The sequence below is a fragment of the Odocoileus virginianus genome, chromosome 10 (genome assembly GCF_023699985.2).
Source record: "Odocoileus virginianus isolate 20LAN1187 ecotype Illinois chromosome 10, Ovbor_1.2, whole genome shotgun sequence".
Classification (NCBI taxonomy): Eukaryota; Metazoa; Chordata; class Mammalia; order Artiodactyla; family Cervidae; genus Odocoileus; species Odocoileus virginianus.
In genome coordinates this window covers 43,920,813-43,943,233 of record NC_069683.1, presented here as the reverse complement: position 1 = coordinate 43,943,233, position 22,421 = coordinate 43,920,813, and the positions used below count along the sequence as shown (strand labels likewise).

General features: G+C 47.7%; 1 protein-coding gene across 2 annotated transcripts in view; it reads left to right on the top strand.

Moving 5' to 3' along the window:
* The window catches only part of SORL1 (sortilin related receptor 1), a 159,450-nt gene that overhangs the window by 116,523 nt on the left and 20,506 nt on the right, over positions 1–22,421 (top strand). For both annotated transcript variants that reach the window (XM_070473463.1, XM_070473464.1), the window contains exons 27-40: positions 1,492–1,599; positions 2,743–2,874; positions 3,637–3,768; positions 4,743–4,877; positions 5,679–5,834; positions 7,922–8,071; positions 10,480–10,611; positions 11,812–11,938; positions 12,101–12,270; positions 14,709–14,821; positions 15,068–15,172; positions 15,978–16,050; positions 19,505–19,587; positions 21,804–21,900. In XM_070473463.1, coding sequence (XP_070329564.1) covers positions 1,492–1,599; positions 2,743–2,874; positions 3,637–3,768; positions 4,743–4,877; positions 5,679–5,834; positions 7,922–8,071; positions 10,480–10,611; positions 11,812–11,938; positions 12,101–12,270; positions 14,709–14,821; positions 15,068–15,172; positions 15,978–16,050; positions 19,505–19,587; positions 21,804–21,900 — 1,713 coding nt within the window. The remainder of the gene's footprint in view (positions 1–1,491; positions 1,600–2,742; positions 2,875–3,636; positions 3,769–4,742; positions 4,878–5,678; positions 5,835–7,921; positions 8,072–10,479; positions 10,612–11,811; positions 11,939–12,100; positions 12,271–14,708; positions 14,822–15,067; positions 15,173–15,977; positions 16,051–19,504; positions 19,588–21,803; positions 21,901–22,421) is intronic.

The following is a 22,421-nucleotide window of genomic DNA, read 5'->3' as shown; positions in this document are numbered from 1 at the left end:
CGCAGCCGTCGTCTGCATGCTGTTGTATGTTCTGCTCTGTTCGTGGTGCAGTGTTGAAGATGTCTCCGTATGCCTGTGTTTTTCTGCAGTTAGCGTTTTCGTGGCCACTGCCCACCCTCTTTGTACTGTTGCTGTGATACGGTTCACTTAGGCGCTCCTGGTTGGGTAATGTCAGTTTTGCACTGTTATGTGTCCCGAAGACTGTCCGTGTCCTTGGAAATGAAGGCTTAGTTTTCCCTTGAGAGGCTACTTCCCAGGGTGTATCCCTCCATATGGAAGTGCTGGGTTACAGGTTCTGATCCATTTCCACAATTCTTGTTGTTTCCAGATTCTATTTCCAAGTGATTATACCAAAAGAATCTCCATTAGTAACATATTGGATGTTTCCCCAAGCCTCCCTTGAATTTATCTTTTGACTTGAGTGAGTGGTAACTTGTCTTGTACAAATTTAAATTTTATACTTGTGAAAAACCTTCTTATGCTGAAATCTATTTCCCCATCTCATGATACTCAATTACTGTTTCTGTTTCGATGTCCTTTGAACAATGTCCTGGGGATGATGACTTTTTACAGGATTAAAACACATTTTCTTGCCTTATCCCTGATCCTCCTGAAACTATTCTGCCAAGAGTTGGGTTTGCAACTGACCTACTAGAAGTGATGTTTAAGCCAAATGTCTGGCAGTTGCTCTCTGTTCAGGAGAATGGATAACCTAGTACTAAAAATTCTACACTAAGTGCAAAACCTAAGATTCTTAACATTTATGGGGTAAAAGTTTCTTCAAAAGGGCTTTGGTTTAGAATTCCTGAAGAATTAAAATGGTGAGTGATGTAAGAGAGCTTAAAAAAACCCAGGGTCTATAAAATCAGGGTTCGTGTCCTCCTTTTTCCCACCCACTTGGTGCTTTTGTTTTACTTTTCATTAAAAAAAAAATGTTTTGAGTAGATAACACGTTCACATGGATCACAGTGGAAAAAGTATAAGGAGATTAAACAGTAAATGTTTTTCTCCCATCTGCCAGTTTCCCGGCTTTGCTGTGTATCCTTTCAGAATATTTCTGTGCATACATGCAGATTTAAATATATGACAGGTACTTGTCCTGTTTTTACACATGTAGTATGCCATGCACGTTGTTTGGTACCTTGGTTTTTCAGATGATGTCTATCTAGGACATGTTTTTACCTAGTGCTTCTTCAGTCTCTTTATAGCAGTCTCGTGTTCCTGTGTACAGTAGTTTATTTCACAGTCTCCTGCGGATGGATACGTAGGTGGTTTTCAGTCTATTACAAACAGTGCTGCGTGCATAAGCTTGTTCCTCTGTTGTTTTTCCCTCGTGTGGGTAGATTACATTTCTGGGTCACAGTATGTGTATATCTGTAATTGTGATAGCCTTCCATAGGGAGACACACATGTAGGTATAAATATCTGCACCGCGGTGATGTGAATGTCTGCCTGTCTCCTCATCCTGCTGCTCCTTGAACCACTTTCCAGAGAAGAAATGCAATGGGTTCCGCTGCCCGAACGGCACCTGCATCCCATCCAGCAAACACTGCGACGGTCTGCACGACTGCTCGGACGGCTCGGACGAACAGCACTGCGGTGAGTCCTCACGTTGGGCTAAATCCTCTCCTCCCCTGGTACCTGCCTGCGTCAGGTCCTGCTTGGCCAGAACTCTGAGAGGGGTGGAGGCAGAGAGGCGTGGTTTGGGTGAAGGAGAGGATGTGGGGCCGTGGCGGGTGACCATAGAATTAGGTCATGGTCCACGATCATCACTGTTCAGCTGCAGTATGTCCTGCAAATGGACCAGTGATCTGGAATTGGACACTTATTTCTCCTCCTTCAGTGGTTTTGCTAGTTGCTGATTATCACTCAGCTAACAGTTTTTGGCATGGTTGACCCTTTGTGTGCCATGTTTTCTTTTGTGCCGTAGTCTGGGATTCGTGGTGCTCATCCTTGGGAAAAGCAAGCTGGAGATCCAAGGACGAGTTAGTGTGGCAACTCAGGTGTAAAGGCCACCTTCTTCTCATGTCCTCATGTGGCCTCTTTGCCTGCATCTCTGGTGCTTCTTAGAAGGACAGTACTCCTATAGATCCTTTTAACTTTATTTATCTTCCTTAACCTGGATTTCCTCTTTAAAGCTCTATCAGGAAACTTCCTTGCAAGTCCAGTGGTTAAGACTCTGTGCTGCCAATGCAAGTGGCATAGGTTCAGGCCCTGGTTGGGGAACTAAGATCCCACATGACACGTGGCACAGCCAAAAAAAAAAAAAAAATTATCACCCTTTTTCCAAATCCAGTCACGTTGGAGATTAGTGTTTCAACATATAAATTGGCGGCAGGTACAGTTTAGTGGGTAACATCAGTCCTTCATAGAAGGAGTTTACCAGACCCCATATTCAAGAGTCAGTGTTAGGTTGATAGTGGTTAAGATCGTGGGCTGTGATGTCAGGCAGCTCTGGGTTTCAGTTTTGGCTCCACCCTCATCAGCCACGTGCTCTTGGCAAAATGCATAACGTTGCCATCCCCTGCGCTTCATTTGGGAAACGGGACAGTAACCCTCTCATCACGTTGTGCTGGGAGTTTAACGAGGTCCTGAAGTTCAGGGTTTTGCGCAGAGCTCCTGCTTGGTGGTGGTGCCCGTTACCCCCGCCTCCTGAACGCGCGTCCCGTCAGAGCATGTCCTGCCCACGAGGTCCCCAGCTCCAGGGGCTCACGGCCCCTTCCCCTCGCTGGTCCCTTTCAGAGCCCCTGTGTACTCGCTTCATGGACTTCGTGTGTAAGAACCGCCAGCAGTGCCTCTTCCAGTCCATGGTGTGTGACGGCATCATCCAGTGCCGGGATGGCTCCGACGAGGACCCGGAGTTCGCAGGATGCTGTGAGTCGGGGGCGCTGGAGAGACTCGGGGGGTGGGCCCCCCTGGGCACATGTCTCCATCCAGTTTTCAGGTCTCCTGAGGGTCCAGACTTGCCTCTTCCAAGAAAGGTTCACCTTGGTTGCTTCAGAAGCTTGCTTGTTAGTTGTTGGTGCACAGCTCAAGGTGGGGATCAAGGTTGACAGTGGTCTTGGCCCACGTGTCGCCTCCTCCCGCAGCCTTTCTTGTGCCCCCGGAGGGGCCGCCTCACCTTGCTGCAGTGTCTGTACCCGACTCACCTCCACTCTGCACACTGCAGTTATTCAGTGGGCTGCCTCCCCCAGCTGGCCTGAGAGCAGGTCCTTGTCTCATTCACGGCTACAGCCCTGTCCCCAAGACTGCCCTGCCTGCATGATAGAGGGACTCGCATCAGTCTGCTTGGGCTGCCCAAACGGAGGACCGCAGCCTGGGGCGGGAGGGCTTAATCTCGCACAGTTCTGGGGGCTGCAGATCAGGGGTTAGGGTGTCGGCAGGGTTGGTTTCCTCTGAGGCGCCTCTCCTTGGCTTGTAGACAGCCATCCTCTGTCTGTGTCTTCACTTACTCTCCTTATGAGAACACCAGTCCTGTTAGACTGGGGCTCCGTCCTAATGACCTCACATTAGCTAGCTGGGCCATCTCTCGGTGGAGGGCCTTTGTTCTCACCTCTTGTTTCCAAACAACAGTGCCACATTGAGCTCTCCAGTGTGGAAGTAATCTGGACTTATGTAGGTTGGTTCCTTCCCTAGCCCGAGACCCCGAGTTCCACAAGGTGTGTGACGAGTTCAGCTTCCAGTGTCAGAATGGAGTATGCATCAGTTTGATCTGGAAGTGTGATGGGATGGATGACTGTGGCGATGACTCCGACGAAGCCAACTGTGGTAAGGAGACCTCAGCTCTGCCCCCAGCCATCCCAGGCTCCAGGTCACACGGTGCTTGGCTTTGCCTTCTCCCTCTTCAGCCGTAGTCCCTTCCAGGTCTTGAATCTGCATGTAACAAATTGAGTCTTAAAGTGAGAACCTACCGCATAGCAGAGGTTGGTTGGTTGGTTTAGTCACTAAGTCATGCCCAACTCTTAGCAACCCCATGGGCCGTAGCCCACCAGCCTCCTCTGTCCATGGAATATTCTGGGCAAGAATACTGGAGTGGGTTGCCATTTCCTTCTCCACCAGCAGAGGTTAGGGTATGTTTATTCTATTTTGTTTCTCCAGTTAGGAAGTTGACATTGTGTATAAGGAATATGGTAGAGGACTTATGGTAAATATTTTGGAGTATATTTCCCCCGCCCCCTAAATGTTTCAGATGTCACAGCCTGATGGAATCATTGTTACCATTGGGTTGTCATCAACAGTTAGGTCATTCCTTTCCTGGACTATCAAAATTCAAACTTGGGTATCAGGACTTCCCTGGTGGTCCAGTGGCTAAGACTCTGTGCTCCCAATGCAGGGGGCCCAGGTTCCATCCCTGGGCAGGGAGCTAGGTCCCACATGCCTCAACTAAGAGTTTACATAAGATTAGAACTATAAGATCCCATGTGCTGCAACTAAGACCTGGTGCAGACACATAAATAAGTAAAATAATAAAAGGATAAATATTAAAAAAAAAACCACTCGGGTGTCATTTGCAAGATGTAGAAGCACAGATCAGAGAATATGACCTCGGGTCCAGGGAGGCGAGCTTTTGTCCAGTTTGTGGATATGGTCTTGGTCTCCCTCCGGTCCGGGAAGTGGCCTTGTCCTTCTCTGGGAGGGTCGCGCGGGCTGCCCTGGGGCTTGGGTGAGGAACCTGTGGTTCCTTGGAGCTCTGTGTTCACGCCGTGCAGGCCATACAACTGACCCTGTGGTTCATCCCCCAGAAAACCCCACCGAGGCCCCCACCTGCTCCCGCTACTTCCAGTTCCAGTGCGAGAATGGGCACTGCATCCCCAACAGGTGGAAATGCGACCGGGAGAACGACTGCGGGGACTGGTCTGATGAGAAGGACTGCGGAGGTGAGGGTCGGGGACGGCCCCGCCGCCCAGACCGCATAGAACTCACCTGTCTCTTTAGCGTCTGGCTTAGGCAGTGATTTTGGGTGGGTGGGTCGGGTGGGTAACTGAGTTGTTTTCTCTCCCCCTCCCATTATGAAATCGGCACAGTTGGCCTCTCCTGTTGTCAGGGTTATTCTTTCCAGGGCACAGTGGGAACTTGAGAGCCTGGCCGCACGAGTGTGGGCTGCAGACACACAGCTCCTTGTTAGAACGGCAGCCTCTGACCCTTCCCGAGGCCTCCCTCCTGCAGTGTGTCCTGCATTGTAACAGGCGCTCTGGGTGACACGTGGGTCATGATGCGTACATGTGTGCGTGATACACGCCGGGCGGCCACCGGGGTGCACACAGGACCGTCCCGTTCCTTTTTGGTGTTCTTGTCCCTCAGCTGCTCTTGAGGTGGTTGGGGTTGAGTGAACCACAACAGGTGTAACCTGGATAGGAATTAATTCTCCCATCTGCCCTGTGCCTTCCGAGTCCCCTTCCTTCCACCAGCCTGCACAAGGCCCTGCAGAAGCAGGCGCATCTGAATACTAGCCCAAGGCAAGTGTAATAGGTGAGGTGAATCCGCTCCACAGAAGGGAAGGGAACTCTGTCCTGACACCCCTCCATACGTGATTTTTAGATGAGCCACTGCCCAGAACAGTGCCAGCATCCCCTAGCTGTGCAGCTGAACCTGGCACATCATACTGGTCTGGGACACCTCGGGGTCTGAGCTCAAGCTTCCTGTAACATTTTGGGTTTCCTTGCCTGGTGTTTTCTCAGATTCACATGTTCTTCCCACCCCCACTCCCGGGCCCTCCACGTGTCTGCCCAATTACTATCGGTGCAGCAGTGGGGCCTGCGTGATGGACAGCTGGGTGTGCGACGGATATCGAGACTGTGTAGACGGCTCTGACGAGGAGGCCTGCCCCTCGCCCGGTAAGTGTGGCCCTGGCCCTGACCCGGGGCACCTGCTTCAAGGACAGGATCTTTTTTTTTTCTCTGTTTTGTTTTTTATTTTTATACCATTTTTAAAGGTTACTTTCCATTTACATTTACTACATATTGGTGATATTCCCTGTGTTATACTCTGCATCCTTGAGCCTAACTTACTTTCAGCAGTTTGTACCTCCCACTCTCCCATCCCTATACTGGGGTATCTTTTTTTAAAAATTTTTTTATTATTTGGAGGCTAATTACTTTACAATATTGTAGTGGTTTTTGCCATACATTGACATGAATCAGCCATGGATTTACATGTGTTCCCTGTCCTGATCCCCCCTCCCACCTCCCTCCGCATCCCATCCGTCTGGGTCATCCCAGTGCACCAGCGCCCGAGCACTTGTCTTTTGAGGCTGCACCCTGGGTGGCCAAGGGCAGTGCGCTGCCCTTGGGGACTCTGCTCTGTGGCCAGGCCCCTTCTCACCTCCAGAACAGGGAGATCCCTGGGCACTCAGAAGTCATCTTCCCTCACTGCCCTCTGTCTTTCTGCAGGGACCGGCTTGCCACTGAGGTTGCTTCCTCTCACAGGAGGTTACCATGGGGATCGTAGGGAAGGTCTCTGTATTAAACTCTTCTAAGTCTGGTTTGCTAGTTGGCAGCCATCCTATTAAAGAAGGGTAAGCAGTGCCATCTAGTGGCTCAACTTGGCGAGGCACCTGGAGGTCTGTGCTTTCACCTTGTTGCTGGAAGCTGGGATAAACCGTGACACCCTTGTCAAGGCGCCCCCCCAACTGCAGGCAGAACTGTGTATTTTTCTCAACAGGTTTCCATTTCAGAGTCAGTTATAATAAGAGAATAGATCATCACTTGCCACAATTTATGTAATTCTTTTCAGCAAATTCCTAGATCTGGTTTTCCTCCTTTAAGACTATTTTCATCCCATCTCTTCTCTGTTTAAAATCATGACTGGTGGGATTTCCCTGACAGTCCACTGGTCAAGACTTCACCTTCCAATGCAGGGGACTCTGGTTCAATCCCTTAGTCAGGGAGCTAAGATCCTACATGCTTTGTGGCCAAAAACCAAACCAAAATGTAAAAAACAGAAGCAACACTATAATAATTCCATAAAGACTTTAAAAATGGTCCACATAAAAAAATCTAAAAAAAAAAAAAAGTAACTTTTTAAAAGACTCATCACTGGTTTCTGCTTGTCCTCTTGTCCAGAAGATAGACCCTAACCCTTGAGTCCTATTTTCAAGGCCCTCTTTGAGCCCTGTTAGACCCTTTGTGCTTGCCATGACTTCTCACTTCGTACGCTGGGCTCCTCACTCGCCGTGGACAGACCTGCCTCTTTTCACTTAGATTCCTCCAGCAGGAGTTTTGCCCTTATCGGACCCCTCTGTCCTCCTTGACGTCGTCCCCCTTCCTGCCCTCTGTGAAGCCCCCTGCCCCTCAGGGCAGACAGAAGCATGGGATGCTGATATGCCATCACTCTTTCTCGTGGTACAGTGAACAGCACCTGTAGTGGAATCACTTGGGTCGTTTGTAAAAACTGTAGAATATCTTATGTATTTATATATTTTTTTCTATATTTATAAAACTGCAGAATCAGAATTCCTGCCTGGAGCCCGGGAGCTCCCCCTGTGAATGACAGGTTGACTGGTTGTCTTGGGGATACTGAGGCGGGGCAGTGGGGAGTCTCCCTGCTGCTTCAGCATCTTTCAGTGGCTCCCTTGTATAATTTTCCCCCTTTTTTCTCAAGGATACCATTTTCCAGTTTGTTTGCAGCTTCTGTGAAGTTGGTCTTAACGAAGCTTAGCTTTCTCCCGTGACAGCCTAACTCAGCCCTGTCTGTCGGCTTCCCAGCTTCCAAAATGTTGCTTTTGTCTCCATCAGGGGGTTCCTGGGAGAGAAGCGGGATGAGAGGCTTGTGTCTTATCAACCTGCCATCTTCACCAGAGCTCACATGTCTGTTTGGGTTCCTGTCAAAATTCCCAGAGCACCGACATCGCCAGCACATCTAATAGGTCACTGTTGCTGGCCTCGGTACTAAAAAAGCGAATTTAAAAAACCTTGTCTTCTAGCCAGTGTGACTGCTGCCTCCACTCCCACCCAGCTCGGGCGGTGCGACCGGTTTGAGTTCGAGTGCCGCCAGCCGAAGAAGTGTATCCCCAACTGGAGGCGCTGTGATGGCCACCGGGATTGCCAGGATGGCCAGGACGAGGCCAACTGCCGTGAGTGCTCGGCAGGGCCGTCTGCCCCCGGGGAGGCTCCGGGAGAGCAGGACAGCTCATGCTTCTGCTTTGTGTCTCGTGTTAATAAATTCTGGCCTTACACCTCCAGTTTAGAGATTGGAAAGTTAAGCTTCAAAGAGGGTCACCTCGTCTGCAGCACATCGGGGCATTTACTTAGTATTTACCTTTGTACAGAACTGTGATCTCATCATACCATGTGGAAAGTTCTTGTGGGGAGGAATACTCCAAAATAACACAGAGAAATTAAATGGGGATTAGCGTAAAATCCTGCACTTACATGAAAAGACTGAACAAAGTGGACCTTTGGGACATTCAGATAACAGGGCAGATTGATCCAACAGTCACCAAAATCATGGTAGCAACATCTGAGTCAGATAAGTACTGTACGAAGAACATTAACCGTAATTAACAAAGAGGAAATGAAATAGGACCTTCCTCCTGGTGAGATTAATTCATTAATGGGCGTTCTTTAAATAAATATCTTTTGCCTGTTTCAAATCTGCCTTGTACATAAGGAAGTCGCTTGGTTAAGCGGCTTCAAATCAAGATGTGCTCTATCTACAGTTTTCCTCAATCCATTAATTGGATAACCCCATCAACAAAGGAAATGAGATTAGCATGACATGCCTCTTCTTAGAGAAGTTGGCCCCTGGAGGCCACTACATTCTATTTGAAGTGTCCATTAATCATCAGTTTAAGAACCAGTTTAAGAATTTTCAGACAACCTTATTCCCAGTTTCTAAAAACCATGTTTTCTTCCTTTGAAAATATTGAGATGTTTCCTAAAGAAACCTCAGACATCTTTCAGCTTTGCTGTTCATCTGTTTTTTCATTATATTTTACCACATTCTTAACTGAGTGGGGGTTGGTAATTCTGTGATGGGGATCTTGGTATTTTCCGTAACAATCCCCTCTGAGCATAGAGTCCTTGCCTGACTCTCCTGTATAAAATCCCCATCACTCTCTTCCAGTTACTCTCAGTATGTTTCTTTGTAATTCTATCCTTGTCTAAAATAATGTATTTGTTTGTTTACTGGTTTGCTGTTTCTCTCAGTAAGCTCTGTGAAGGTAGGTCCTGTGTTTCACATATCACCGTATCCTTAGTGTCTTAAACAGTATCTGATTCATGATGGAACCTCCCTAAAAGTTCCATGGATGAATGGATAGACAAATGGGTGGATGAATCCCAGCTTGGGCTTCTGAGGCTGTTCACTAGTGGTTCTAAAACCTCTTGTAAGAGCTTCCCTGGTGGCTCAGTGGTCAAGAATCTGCCTGCCAGTGTAGGAGACATGGATTTGATCCCTGATCTGGGAAGATCCCATGTGCCTTGGAGCAACTAAGCCCGTGCACCGCAACTGCTGGGCCTGCGCTCTAGAGCCCAAGAGCCGCAGCTACTGAAGCCCGAGAGCCCATGCTCCACAGCATGAGAAGCCGCTGCAGTAAGAATTCTGAGCACACAATTAAGAGAGTAGCCCCTGCTCACAGCAGCTAGAAAAAAACCCACACAGCAATGCAGACCCAGCACACTCCAAAGTAAATAAAAATAAAAAAAATAAAAAATTATTTTCTAAATATTCTAATGCAGATTTTCATGTAACCGAGCCCTCCATCATGCTACCCCTGGCAAACCAATTTTAGTTTAGCAAAGGGGAAAAAAAAAAAAGCACAAACCTAATGGAACCATACAATCCAGTGATTCTCCAGGAGATGGGAAAGGCAGTTACAATTTGTTTAAAGCCTCACAAGTGGTTTGATATTTTCTTTCTCCCATTGAGAATTACTGTGTTAGGGAATTTTTTTGAAAAACTGAATTCTGTACCTCCATCCCAGACACATCACAGAAGGCTCCTTCTTCGTACAGGGAAACCCACTTTATTTATTTATTTATAACTGCTATTCAGCCTCCACCCCCCCACTTCCAAACGCTGTGTCATTCCATCCCTAGGAAAAGCTCCCAGCACCCTTTACCTATTCCTCTTGACCATCCTGGTTTCTCTACCTACATCTTGACGTGTGGTTTTCAGAAGTGGGTGCAGTGCCTCAGCCAGAAAACAGATTGTCTTGTTCAGGAACAGAAGTCCTCAGGGCTGGCCCGTTCTGAGGGATCACTATGGAGCTTGTGCTGTGTTTCTGCCTCAGTAGGTCTGGAGCAAACCTCTGTGCTTCACAAGTTCCGCAGAAGACTGTAAAGACCCGTTGTTAGTAGATTCTCTGGTGTTGGATCACCACCCTGGTTTAGGGGTCTGTTTGTCCTCCTTTTCGTGTGGATAGAGTCGTTGGATGGAACATCGTGTGCATGTTTGCATGGGGCGGGAGCGCTAGTTGACGAGTTCCCTTTCCCAGAACCTGGGAACCCTTCGGTGACGGTGGCCCCTCGCTTGTTGCAGCCACGCGCAGCACCCTGACCTGCACGGCCCTGGAGTTCCAATGCCAGGACGGTGAGGCCTGCATCATGCTCTCCGAGCGCTGCGATGGCTTCCTGGACTGCTCGGACGAGAGCGACGAACGCGCCTGCAGTGGTGAGTGTGGCCCCCCGGACCCCGGGCTTGGCCTGCACCCCGCTGGGCTGGCCCCAGGGCAGAACCTCTTCGCGCTTTGCCTCAGCCTGAAAACACCAAGATTCTCGCTCACTGTTGGAGCTCCAGAGGAGGCCTGTCCCACCTCTGATACGGCCTCCAGCTCACCTCGCCCCTCTCAGGGAGACGCTGGTTGAGACTGGGGTTTTCATTTTGTTTTTTGCTTTAGTCCTTGTGTTGGTGGGCTGCTCTGGTAGCTCAGACAGTAAAGAATCTGCATCTGCAATGCAGGAGACCCAGGTTTGATCCCTGGGTTGGGAAGATTCCCTGGAGGAGGACACAGCAACCCACTCCAGTATTCTTTCCTGGAGAATTCCACAGACAGAGGAGCCTGGCGGGCTACAGTCCACAGGGTCTCAAAGAGTCAGACACCAGTGAGCGACTAACCCATCACCACTTCATGTTGAGGCATTGCTGCTCCTGCAGTGCCTCAGGCTTTGCGGTGGGGTGAACTCCATCCTTCTGTCTGGAAATGCATTTAGCAAACTTTTGGGGGCTGTTATCACAGAATACCACTGACGGGGTGGCATGAAAGCAACAGAAACTTCTCTCTCACAGTTCTGGAGGCTGGGAAGCTGAGACTGAAGCCCAGCAGATTTGGTGTCTGGTGAGGGCCCACCTGTGGGTCCACAGACAGCCATGTTCTCCGTGTTGTCCCCTGGTGGAAGGAAGTGCTCTGGGGTCTCTTTTATGAAAACACTAGCCTCATTCACGAGGGCTCCGTCCTTAGGACCTAGTCACCTCCCGAGGCCCCGCCTCCTAGCACGATCACATCGGGGTTGAGGCATCAGCATATGGGTCCTGCGGCATACAAGCATCTCAGTCTCAAGCAGTCATAGATCCTGCCATGACCGTGTCCTTGGATTTGTGGTGGTCTCTGTTGAGAATCAGGCTTGTTTCAGTGCAGACAAGGAGGTGAAATGCAAGGAGAAATATCACAACTGGAAACTTAGGAGACCCTGGGGAAGCGTGGATAGGAAGGTTTCAACTCTTTTTTTTTTTCTGGGGTGTTTTAAAATGATGGTGGCCAGACCATGCAGATCCCAGTAGGTCTGCCTGAAACCAAGGAACCTCCTAGGTCCTTTGAAATGCAAGGATTTTTAAGATATCATTTGCTTTCCCCCCCACCTTTTCTTTCTCTAGAGGAATTAAATGTATACAAAATACAGAATCTTCAATGGACAGCGGACTTCTCTGGGGATGTAACTTTGACCTGGATACGGCCCAAGAAGATGCCCTCTGCTTCTTGTGTGTATAACGTCTACTACAGGTGGGTCCCTTCTTTGCCACGGGAGAAGAAAATGATGTTTTTATTGCCAGCGGGTATTCCATAAACTCTTGTGTGTGTACTGAGCAACTCCGTTGATGGGTTCAGACATCTTGGCCACCCCATGTTGCTTTGATGCGATGCTCTGTTTCTTCTCTTGGCCAGGGTGGTTGGAGAGAGCATATGGAATACTCTGGAGACCCATAGCAATAAAACAAGCACAGTATTGAAAGTCCTGAAGCCAGACACCACATATCAGGTCAAAGTCCAGGTCCAGTGTCTGAGCAAGGTGCACAGTACCAACGACTTCGTGACCCTGAGGACTCCCGAAGGATGTGAGTGCCACAGGGACAAGCCCTTCTGTGCATTTTCAGAGTTTCCCAGGATGCTCAGGAACAAGGCAGCATCACTACATGTGCTGTCTATGTGCCTAAGTTTATAGACCTGTCTGAGTCACTCTCCTTGTTATATCATGTAATTTTTTAAAAAAACACAATTCTGGTTTTTGAAGTATAGTTGATATATAGTGTTTTAGGTAGGTATACGGCAGAGTGATTCAGTTACATATCCCTTCTTTTTCAGATTCTTTTCTATTATAGGTTATTATAAGATATTGAATATAGTTCCCAGTGATATACAGTAGGTCCTTGTTTATTGCTTCAACTATGCCCAACTCTTTGTGACCCTATGGACTGTAGCCTGCCAGGCTTCTCTGTCCATGTGATTTCCCAGGCAAGAATACTGGAGTGGGTTGCCATTTCCTTCTCCAGGGGATCTTCCCAATCGAGGGGTTGAACCCATGTCTCTTATGTCTCCTGCATTGGCAGCCGGGTCCTTTATGACTAGGACCACTTGGGAAGCCACTTTATGTGGAACAGTGTATATCTGTTAATCCCCAAACCCTCATATCCCTTGACCCCTTTCCCCTTTCGTAACCATACATTTGTTTTTGACATCTTAACACAATTTTTTTTTAAAATTGAAGTATAGTTAACTCACAACACTGTGTTAGTTCCAAATGTACGACATAGTGATTCGATATTTGTGTAATTACAAACCGATCACCATTCATAATGTTTTTCTCTCCCCACAATTTGATCTCCCCATCCCTGCCCTCTTTTGCATTTCTTATCTAATTTCTGTCTCTGCCTTCGGTCTCTAGGTATTTCCCAGTATTTAGTGCTTAGGAGATCAGCATCATTAACATATGAAGCGTGTCAGAAGTATTTTGGGCATACTATAAAGAAATTTACCAAAGCTCGAGGGTCATAGAGAGTTCCTTACTTCCTCCCTCCTTCACAGTAGTTGACATTGGATGACTGCACTTGTTCCTGTGACCCCTGCTCCCCAGGTTTTGTGAACTTTTCATTCTCAGCTGCCATCAGAGCCGTGTTTACATTTGGAGATGTTAATGTGAACGCATGTTTATCTCAATGTGCATGCATGTGGTTACACATAAAGTCTTTATAGGTGTGTGTATCTGCACAGGTTAGTATACCGCATGCATTTCCTTGTTTCCTCAACTGGGAAGGCCCAGAAAAACTTTGATAGCGTTGAGCTCACCTGCCACTTGGATCAAGGTTTCTCACACCGCTCTTCAGTGAAAGGATGCAGGGCTCCTTGAAGAAGTCCAGGCCTGGGGAAGGAGATCTAGAAGATGGTCTTGCCAGAAAGTGAGGACGTACTTACTACGTGAAGGCCGTCAGACAGAGGAAGACAAATACCACATGATAACGCTTATATGTGGAATCGAGAAAAGTGGTACAAACGAACTTATTTACAAAACAGAAATAGACACACAAACATAGAAACCAAACTTATGGTTACCTAAGGAGAATTGAGGGGAGGCATAAATTAAGGATTTAAAGAAACTCTAGGAGATAGTGAAGGACAGGGAAGTCTGGCATGCTGAAGTCCATGGGGTTACAAAGAGTCTGACCTGACTTACTGACTTATGACTTATCAACTTATGAACAAAGAACAGTCAACTAGGAGGTTGGGATTAACAGACAGACAATACTGTATACAAAACAGACAAACAAGGACCTACTGCATAGTACAGGGAATTATACTTAGTCTATTGTAATAATCTATAGAGGAAAAGAATCTAAAACATACATGTGTATGTATGTGTATATACATATAAATGTATATGTATATATATGCATCTGTGAGTGTGTGTGTGTGTGTGTGTGTGTGTACACATACATATATAAATGAACTTCTCAGGTGGTGCTAGTGGTAAAGAACCCTCCTGCCAATACAGGAGACATAAGAGATATGGCTTTGGTCCCTGGGTCGGAAAGATCCCCTGGAGGAGGACATGGCAACCCATTCCAGTATTCTTGCATGGAGAATCCCATGGACAGCAGCTACAGTCCATAGGGCCACAAAGAGTCAGACACGTCTAAAGTGACTTAGCACCCATGCACATATATGTAAATATGAGAGTTCAGGGCAGCTGCCTGTGACAATCAAAATCTCAGCCTGGAAACCCAGGGCCAGTGCTGACTTAACCTACTCAGGTGATTCCGTCCTGCAGCCCTTAGGAGCCCCCAGCCTGCGTCAGACTCTCTGAGCCATGGTTGGTCTGACAGGTGGACAGCAGGGAGGAAAGATGTTCCATCAGCGGGAAGACCAAGCTCACAGCCCTTTCTGGTGCACAGGTTCCCTGCTGGCCCCAGATTCTTTCTTGTGTGTGTTTTAAGCTCAGAGAAGTTCCTCCAGTTGACAAGGATGCAGATGGATTTTAACCCCGTGGCTTCTTTTCCAGTGCCAGACGCTCCTCAGAACCTCCAGCTGTCACTCCACAGGGAAGTAGAAGGCGTGATCATGGGCCACTGGGCCCCTCCCGTCCACACCCATGGCCTCGTTCGGGAGTACATTGTAAGTTCCTCCCAGGTGCGGGCAGTGTGTGTGGTTGAGCGTGGGAGATGGCCAGGTCTCCTGGAGCAGAATCGTGTTCTGTGTGATGAGGACTTGGTTTGGTACTGCCTTATAAATAATCATCCATCTGGGACACTTTGCATCCCACCTTCCCCTCTCTCCTCCTGCCTTTTTGTGAGGTGTTATGATGCCCAGAACTTTGGTACCTGTTCATGGATTAGTATTTTTATTTTTCTCTCTCTTTAGGTAGAATACAGCAGGAGTGGTTCCAAGATGTGGGCCTCCCAGAGAGCTCTTAGCAACTTTACAGAAATAAGGAACCTACTGGTCAACACTCAGTACACGGTCAGAGTGAGTGTTCGCACACGTTTCAGCCATCTGGCTGGGTGGCCTGGGAACATGGGGAGATAGTTGCACTCCATGAGAACTCTGAGCCTTCTTTTACCAGGTGCTGACTAGTGGTCTGCTCGATACCCAGCCCCTTTCTCTGGGAGCTCATGTTTTCTTTTAGTCTCTCAAGCCAAGGCCCCATAGAGAACTCAAAATCAGCCTTCACTCAAATAACTGAGAATTGATTATTAATGCAGCTCTCCCTGCTGTTAACCCAGATATTCTGCTAGCATTCCAGTTTCAATTTCTTTTGCACCCACCTCTTTTCTGCTTGTCTTTAGCTGCAGGGACAGACAGAGCTGTGATAAGTGGCATTTATGAAACGATCTTCTGGAGTTCTTATGAAATAGATTGTCAACATCTTCAGTAGAAAAGAGAGTTTGTGCAAAACATGTTTTGAGACCATTGAGTGCATTCGCAAGCTCCCTGACACTGAGTCTCATACCTGTGTATGATTATGCACATATATGGACATACACATGCACGCACTCCCTCTCACACCTCTGCCCTTTAGAAAAACTTTGACACCTATCAGTCAACAGAAATTTCATAATTTCAGCGTTGTCACAATTCCTTCCCCTGGTTCCCTCCTGTGCTCTCTTTCCCTGTCTTATTTCCCTTGCAGGCACCTCAGACTATCTTGCATCCCTCTGTGTGTATTTCTTCCACCCATATTGCCAAAGCCTCACCCCTTTTACCTACTTGGGATTCTCGCTGTGTGGCATGTTGCCTTTATTTCATACTAATTCACACTCTGATTTGAAAGGTGGCTGCGGTGACCAGTCGTGGAATAGGAAATTGGAGCGATTCTAAATCCATTACCACCATAAAAGGACAAGGTAAATGATTCCAGCATTTGCAGCTTTAGAGAAGACAGAAGCCCTTAGAAAAAGCTCTGTGTGACTGGCAAATGAAGATGCACCGATCAGAATAGTTCACACAACCTCCCTCCCCACAACAAGTGAACTTCTCTGGGTGTCTCTGTTGTGCTTTAGACATGAAGTCTTTTTGGGGCGACCATCGATCATTCCTCCTTCTATATAGAACTGAGCATCTGTTGTAACAAAAGCATACGGGTGAATTTCTGAAGGCCGTCATGCCCGGCTCTGCTTCTCAGGCGGAGTATCCATGACATAAGGTGTTCTCCTTTCTCAGCCAAGATAAAGATGGTCTTGTCCATTTCGTCTGTGGGGTGTTATAAGAGAGTGCCATGCCTACACTCATCACTACCCTGGGGCAGCCACCAACAACATGTAGGTGGTAGTTTCTATCTTTCTGTCGCTGGAGCTGATCAAAGTCCTGGACCTGGAAGGCTGTCATGCCAGCTGCTCTGCTTATACCAGCTTATCTTGTTGAGCCCAAGGAACAGCTATAAGGAAGATAAGGGACTGGAAAGGTTGTGTCATTTGCACATAGAGCTGGGGTTGGAACCTGATCTGCTGACTCCAGAACCACTGCAGGGCCTGCCTCCTGGGCAGGGCTCCTTACTTGGCACGTGTGCCTCACACGTGCTGCCACCCCATCCTCTGAGTGGAGTAGGAGCCAATGAAATCACGGATGAGCGAGGGAAGTGAAGTAAGTGAGCAGAAGGCTCTGGCGCTCTATGGGAGATGCACCATCATCTTCCTGATCTTAGCCTGGGCACTTTCATTTCTGGATTGGCGGGCGGGTACGAAAGCTGGAAATGCCACCAGGAACATGATCAGAGGATTTTGCTTTAACCTGAGCCTGTGAGAAATAGGCTCTGGGTCTTGGAGAGTCACTGTCTGGTTGCCTTGAATAAGATGGGGTGGGTGGTTGAGGTCAGGGCAGGGGCCAAGTTGAACTTTGTGAAGCCAGCCAGTCCGTGGAGCAGGGAGATTGTACATATTGGAAAATGTGTGCTGAGTTCACACCTTTGAGTGTGAACACCTAGAATTGTTCTCCTTAGAGTTGTGGGGTTTTTTGTTTGTTTGTTTGTTTAGTTATTTTTGGCTGTGCTGGGTCTTTGTTGTTTGCAAGGGTTTTTCTCTGGTTGCAGTAAGCAAAGATTACTCTATGGTGCTGTGCTTGGGCTTCTCATGTGGTAGCGTCTCGTTGCAGAGAATGGGCTCTAGGGTACATGGGCTTCAGTTGTTGCAGCTCGTGGGCTATCGAGCACAGGCTCAATAGCTGTGGCTTAGTTGTTCTGCAGTATGTGGGATCTTCCTGGACCAGGGATCGAACACCTGTTCTCCTGCACTGGCAGGTGGATTGTTTACCACTGAGTCGCCAAAGAAGCTCCTCCCCTCGAGTTTTGATTGTGGTATTATTTTCCTCTACAATCACTCAGAACATACTGACCATATCTACTGAAAAGGAGGGACATTGAAACGTCATCAGAAAAACAGGTAGCATCTTGAATTCCTCGTCACAGTTCACACCTGAATTTGAAAATCTCAGTGGTTGGGGGTTGCTTCTTTCAGGAGACCTGGGTTCAATCCCTGGGTCGGGAAGATCCCCTGGAGAAGGAAATAGCAATCCAATCCAGTATTTTTGCCTGGGAAATCCCATGGATAGAGGAGCCTGGTGGGCTACAAGTCCATGGAGTCGCGAAGACTCAGACGTGACTTAGCGAATAAATAGCAACAGCAATGATTTTTAGGCTGAACCTCAATTCATACATGTATTGGTTAGAAGGCAACTGTGTGCAGAGTCAAAAAACGTGTGTTATGATCTGTCTGTGGCCTCGGGTCCTAGTAATGTAAGAAGATGGGGTTTGAAACAGCAGGAGCATCACCCCGAATCCACCACTGTGATTAGTGGACACAGTGGATTAATGATAACAACAGCCACCATATTTTGAGCACTGCAGCAAGCACCTTGCAGGTTGTTTTTATAGGAATGTATCTCTCTTAATCCTTATCAACCCTGTAAGTATTCTTACACTCACTTGGTAGCTGAGGAAACTGGGACTTGGAGAGGATTGTGCTGTAACTCCTGCCACTGTGATTATAGCCCAGGTCAGGTTTATAGCAGCACCTGAACTATTTTGCTCTGAGCTGGCTGCCTGCAACTCCTAATACCCTTTCTTCTTCTGCATGCTGTGTTTTCCTCAAGCCCACTTTTATTGAACATCTAGAGAGACTCCTTAATGTTTGAACCATCTCTTTGCCACCAAGTCTTAGCTACTCCTTTGGGTCTTTCTTGCCTTGCTGATATAAAAGGCGTATGTGCTGAGAATCTAATCCATTTGAATATTACATTCTGATGATGCTGACCCCATCAAGCCCTCTTAGGTTACACCTGCAGCACACTGTTGGGTTTCTGGTGGGAAGACGTTCAGAATGACCAGCGTGCTACTATTCACTTGAACCAAGAGGAATCTTTTTCTCTCTGCTGTCCTCTCTTTGCCCCTTCAGCTCCCAGGCTGAGCTCTGTCTTTTTTTTTTTAATGAATTAATTAATTAGGCAGCATGGAGTCTTCATTGTGGCATACAGGATGTTCTGTTGGGGTACACAGATTCTCTAGTTGTAGTGCGTGGGCTCAGATGCTCCGTGGCATGTGGGGTCTTAGTTCCCTGACCAGGATTGAACCTGCATCCTCTGCATTGCAAGGCAGATTCTTAACCACTGGACCACTAGGGAAGTCCCAAGCTCTGGTCTTTATGAGGATGCCAGTATCTCATCAGGTCTTTAATCTGTCTTGGGTGGGACTTTATTGGAAAGAGAGAACGGGAACTTTGAGTATCAAGACAGCTATTATTTTAGTGAATTTTGCCATCTCTGTGAAGTACAGATGGTATCTCTAGGTTTAGCAAGGACAGGTAACTCGCCCCAGGGCACACAGTTGCTAAGTGTCTCAACAGGAATTTGAATTCCAGGGCCCAGATTCTTTCCATTTCGTCCCACATACATCTACAAGTTAGGACTTAAGATTTAGCATGCTGTCAACCTTCAAAAAGGACCTGAGGCCACTGGGACTTCATTGGTGCCAGTAAAGATGGTTCCCAGTGTGACCCCCAGACTTTTCAGAACCAGGCTGAAGCTGGGCTGGCTTGGGGCATTTACATAATGGAACTTTTCTGCTCGACCTAATTGCCAGGATAGCTGACCCAGCCGAGATAGTTCTGTGTTCACCAGGCAACTGTGGACCCAGCCCCAGCCTCAGGACAACAGTGGTAAAAGCGATAGAAGAGTCAGAACTGCCAAAGCAATGCCTTTTCTTTCCCAACTGAAAGATCGCTTTGTCCCTTGAGTTGAAAACTGTGAAGTCCTGCCTTCTTCACTTTTCATCACATGGTTTCTCTCTTTGAATCCCTTTTTTGTTCTCAGTGATCCCACCACCAGACATCCGCATTGACAGCTACGGTGAAAATTTCCTAAGCTTTACCCTCTCCATGGACACGGACATCAAGGTAACGTGGACATTTCAAACCAGCAGTCGGGTGGGGCTTTCCTTTGCATGGGAACTGATAGAGCAGAGGACAGGGAGATTAAGAGAAAAGAATGACTTGTTCCAGCGAAGCTAAAATACCACACCTAGGTTGGCTTCTTCCCCCACGAAGAACAACTGAAGTCTTTCCATGTAATTATTCTGCCTCAGCCTGCTGCCTTTTTTTTTTTTTAACCATATAATTAAATGGTTCACAGCTACAGTGCAAATAAAGAGTTGGTGTTAACAGAAGATGTTTGCCCTGTAATTTTCAGCTTTATTGGATTTCCTGGTGCTGCGCTAATGCAGAGGTTCCCTCAGTGGAGGAGAGTCTTAGGGGAGAGTCAGATGCCTTGGACACATATCCATCTATGGTGCACCCAGTGTCCTTCCCCTTCCAGCACCTTCATCCCCTCTGCTTGGTCCATCAGCGTGGCCACCTTCCCCGCAGTTATCTGTGTCCCCTGGTCTCTCAAGTTGCCATTCACCTTCCATGGTGTTTTTCTCTGTCTCTTTTCCCTCACATCCGTCCCAGTCTGTGAAGCTGTGGTGGGACCAAAGCCATGCAGAGTCCTTGTGCCATTGACTGAGCTGCAGTATGGTCTCAACGCCCTTGGCCTCAGGGACCGCTGATGCTGGAAATGGCCTTGCGTAGACCTTGTCTCTCTAGTCTTTGGTTTTGAACACATTTTAATTTGGTCATTGTCTAATATTTTTAAAGCCCTTTAGATAAAATCCTTCCGTGAGCTCGGGACTTAGAGACAGTCTTTCCTGACTCGTGGATATATTTGCTCCTGTTAGACAGTGGGGGCTTCCCTGGTGGCTCAGATGGTAAAGAACCTACCCACAGTGCGGGAGACCTGGATTTGATTCAGGGTCGGGAAGATCCCCGGAGAAGGGAATGGCAGCCCACTTCAGTGTTCTTGCCTGGAGAAGCCCGTGAGATCTGACCAAGCCACCTCTGTTGTGACCTCTTGGCCTTGACTGCAAGGACTGCCTGAGCTGAGCATCTGTGTGTGTGTGCTAAGTTGCTTCAGTCGTTTCTGACTCATTTCGATCTTATGGACTATAGCCTGCTAGGCTCTTCTGTCTATGGGATTCTCCTGGCAAGAATACTGGGGTGGGTTGCTATGCCTTTCTCTAGGAGATCTTCCTGACCCAGGGATCAAACCCGGGTCTCCTGCAGGTCCTGCATGGCAGGTGGATTCTTTACCGCTCAGCCACCAGGGATGCCCATCTGATCTAGGATGGATGCCTAATTACTGTAATCTAATTACTAACAGTTTTTCTTCTTTCTTTCTTTTTAGTTGGTTCTTGTCCTTTTATTTTGCATTAATTTTTTTTGTTTCATTGAATCTATTTAAAACTACTTTTAAATTGGAGTATAATTGTGTTAGTTTCTGCTGTACACTAACATGAATCAGTTATATGTGTACATATATCCTCTTTCTCTTGAGCCTCCCTCCTTCCATTCCCCCCTTCTAGGTCATCACAGAGCACCGAGCTAATCTCCCTGTGCTATATAGCAACTTCCCACTGGCTCTCTGTTTTACACATGGTAGTGTGTATATCGCAGAAGGCAATGGCACCCCACTCCGGTACTCTTGCCTGGAAAATCCCATGGATGGAGGAGCCTGGTAGGCTCTGGTCCATGGGGTCGCTACAAGTCAGACATGACTGAGCAACTTCACTTTCACTTTTCACTTTCATGCGTTGGAGAAGGAAATGGCAACCCACTCCAGTGTTCTTGCCTGGGGAATCCCAGGGACGGGGGAGCCTGGTGGGCTGCTGTCTATGGGATTGCACAGAGTCGGACACGACTGAAATGACTTAGCAGCAGTATGTATATGTTTGTCCCATCCTCTCCTTCTGCCACAAGTTCATTCTCTATGTCTACATCTCTGTTCCCATCCTGCAAATAGGTTCCTTAGTAACATTTTTCTAGATTCCATATATGTATGTTAATACACAATAGAATCTATATTTTATTTTATAAGTTGTTTCACATTCATTTTTAGAAGTAGGGAGGAGTATGAGTGTTCATGTTAGCACAAATGGAACTGATGTAAGTATCCAAAGGGCCGCCCCATTCTTTCTAAGAAGGGAGATACCCAGGAGCAGCAGGAAAGTTCTGCCTTTCGTGTCTGGTGAGGTCTGCATATGCATTGCTCGTGTAACATGGCTCTTGATTCTTGGCAGGTGAATGGCTATGTGGTGAACCTCTTCTGGTCATTTGACACCCACAGACAGGAGAAGAGAACGCTGAACTTCCGAGGGACCGTCTTGTCACAGAAAGGTAGCGTCCCGGAGCTGGTCGGTGTGTAAGCAGGAAGGAGGAAGGCTAGACTGAGGCTTTCCTGGCAGTGGAGCCTGTGTGGGGGGCCGAGAAAGGCGAGGGGTTTCCTCTGCCGCTGTCCTGAGTGGGCCCATGTTGTCCATGGAGGGTCCTGTCAGTGAGCCTCACCTCCTCACCTCCTGAGCCCAGGTGAGGAATCCACTGGGTGCTTCCCCAAATCTCCCTTCTAATTTCATGGCTCTTCAGGGAAGTTGGAGGCTTAAAAAGGATGAAACGCTGGAAAGAAGTCAGATTAACCTTTTACAGATGATGTTTTTCCCTCCCCAAAGAATTCTCGGGATTAGTTACCTCAGTTACCACAGTTGAAAAGCATCAATTCTTCGGCGCTCAGCTTTCTTCACAGTCCAACTCTCACATCTATACATGACCACTGGATACCTAACACCTCAAAAATGATGCTGCGGTATAGCCTCATTTTATGGATCAGAACATAAGGTTCAGGGATCGAGCGGTTCCCTCAG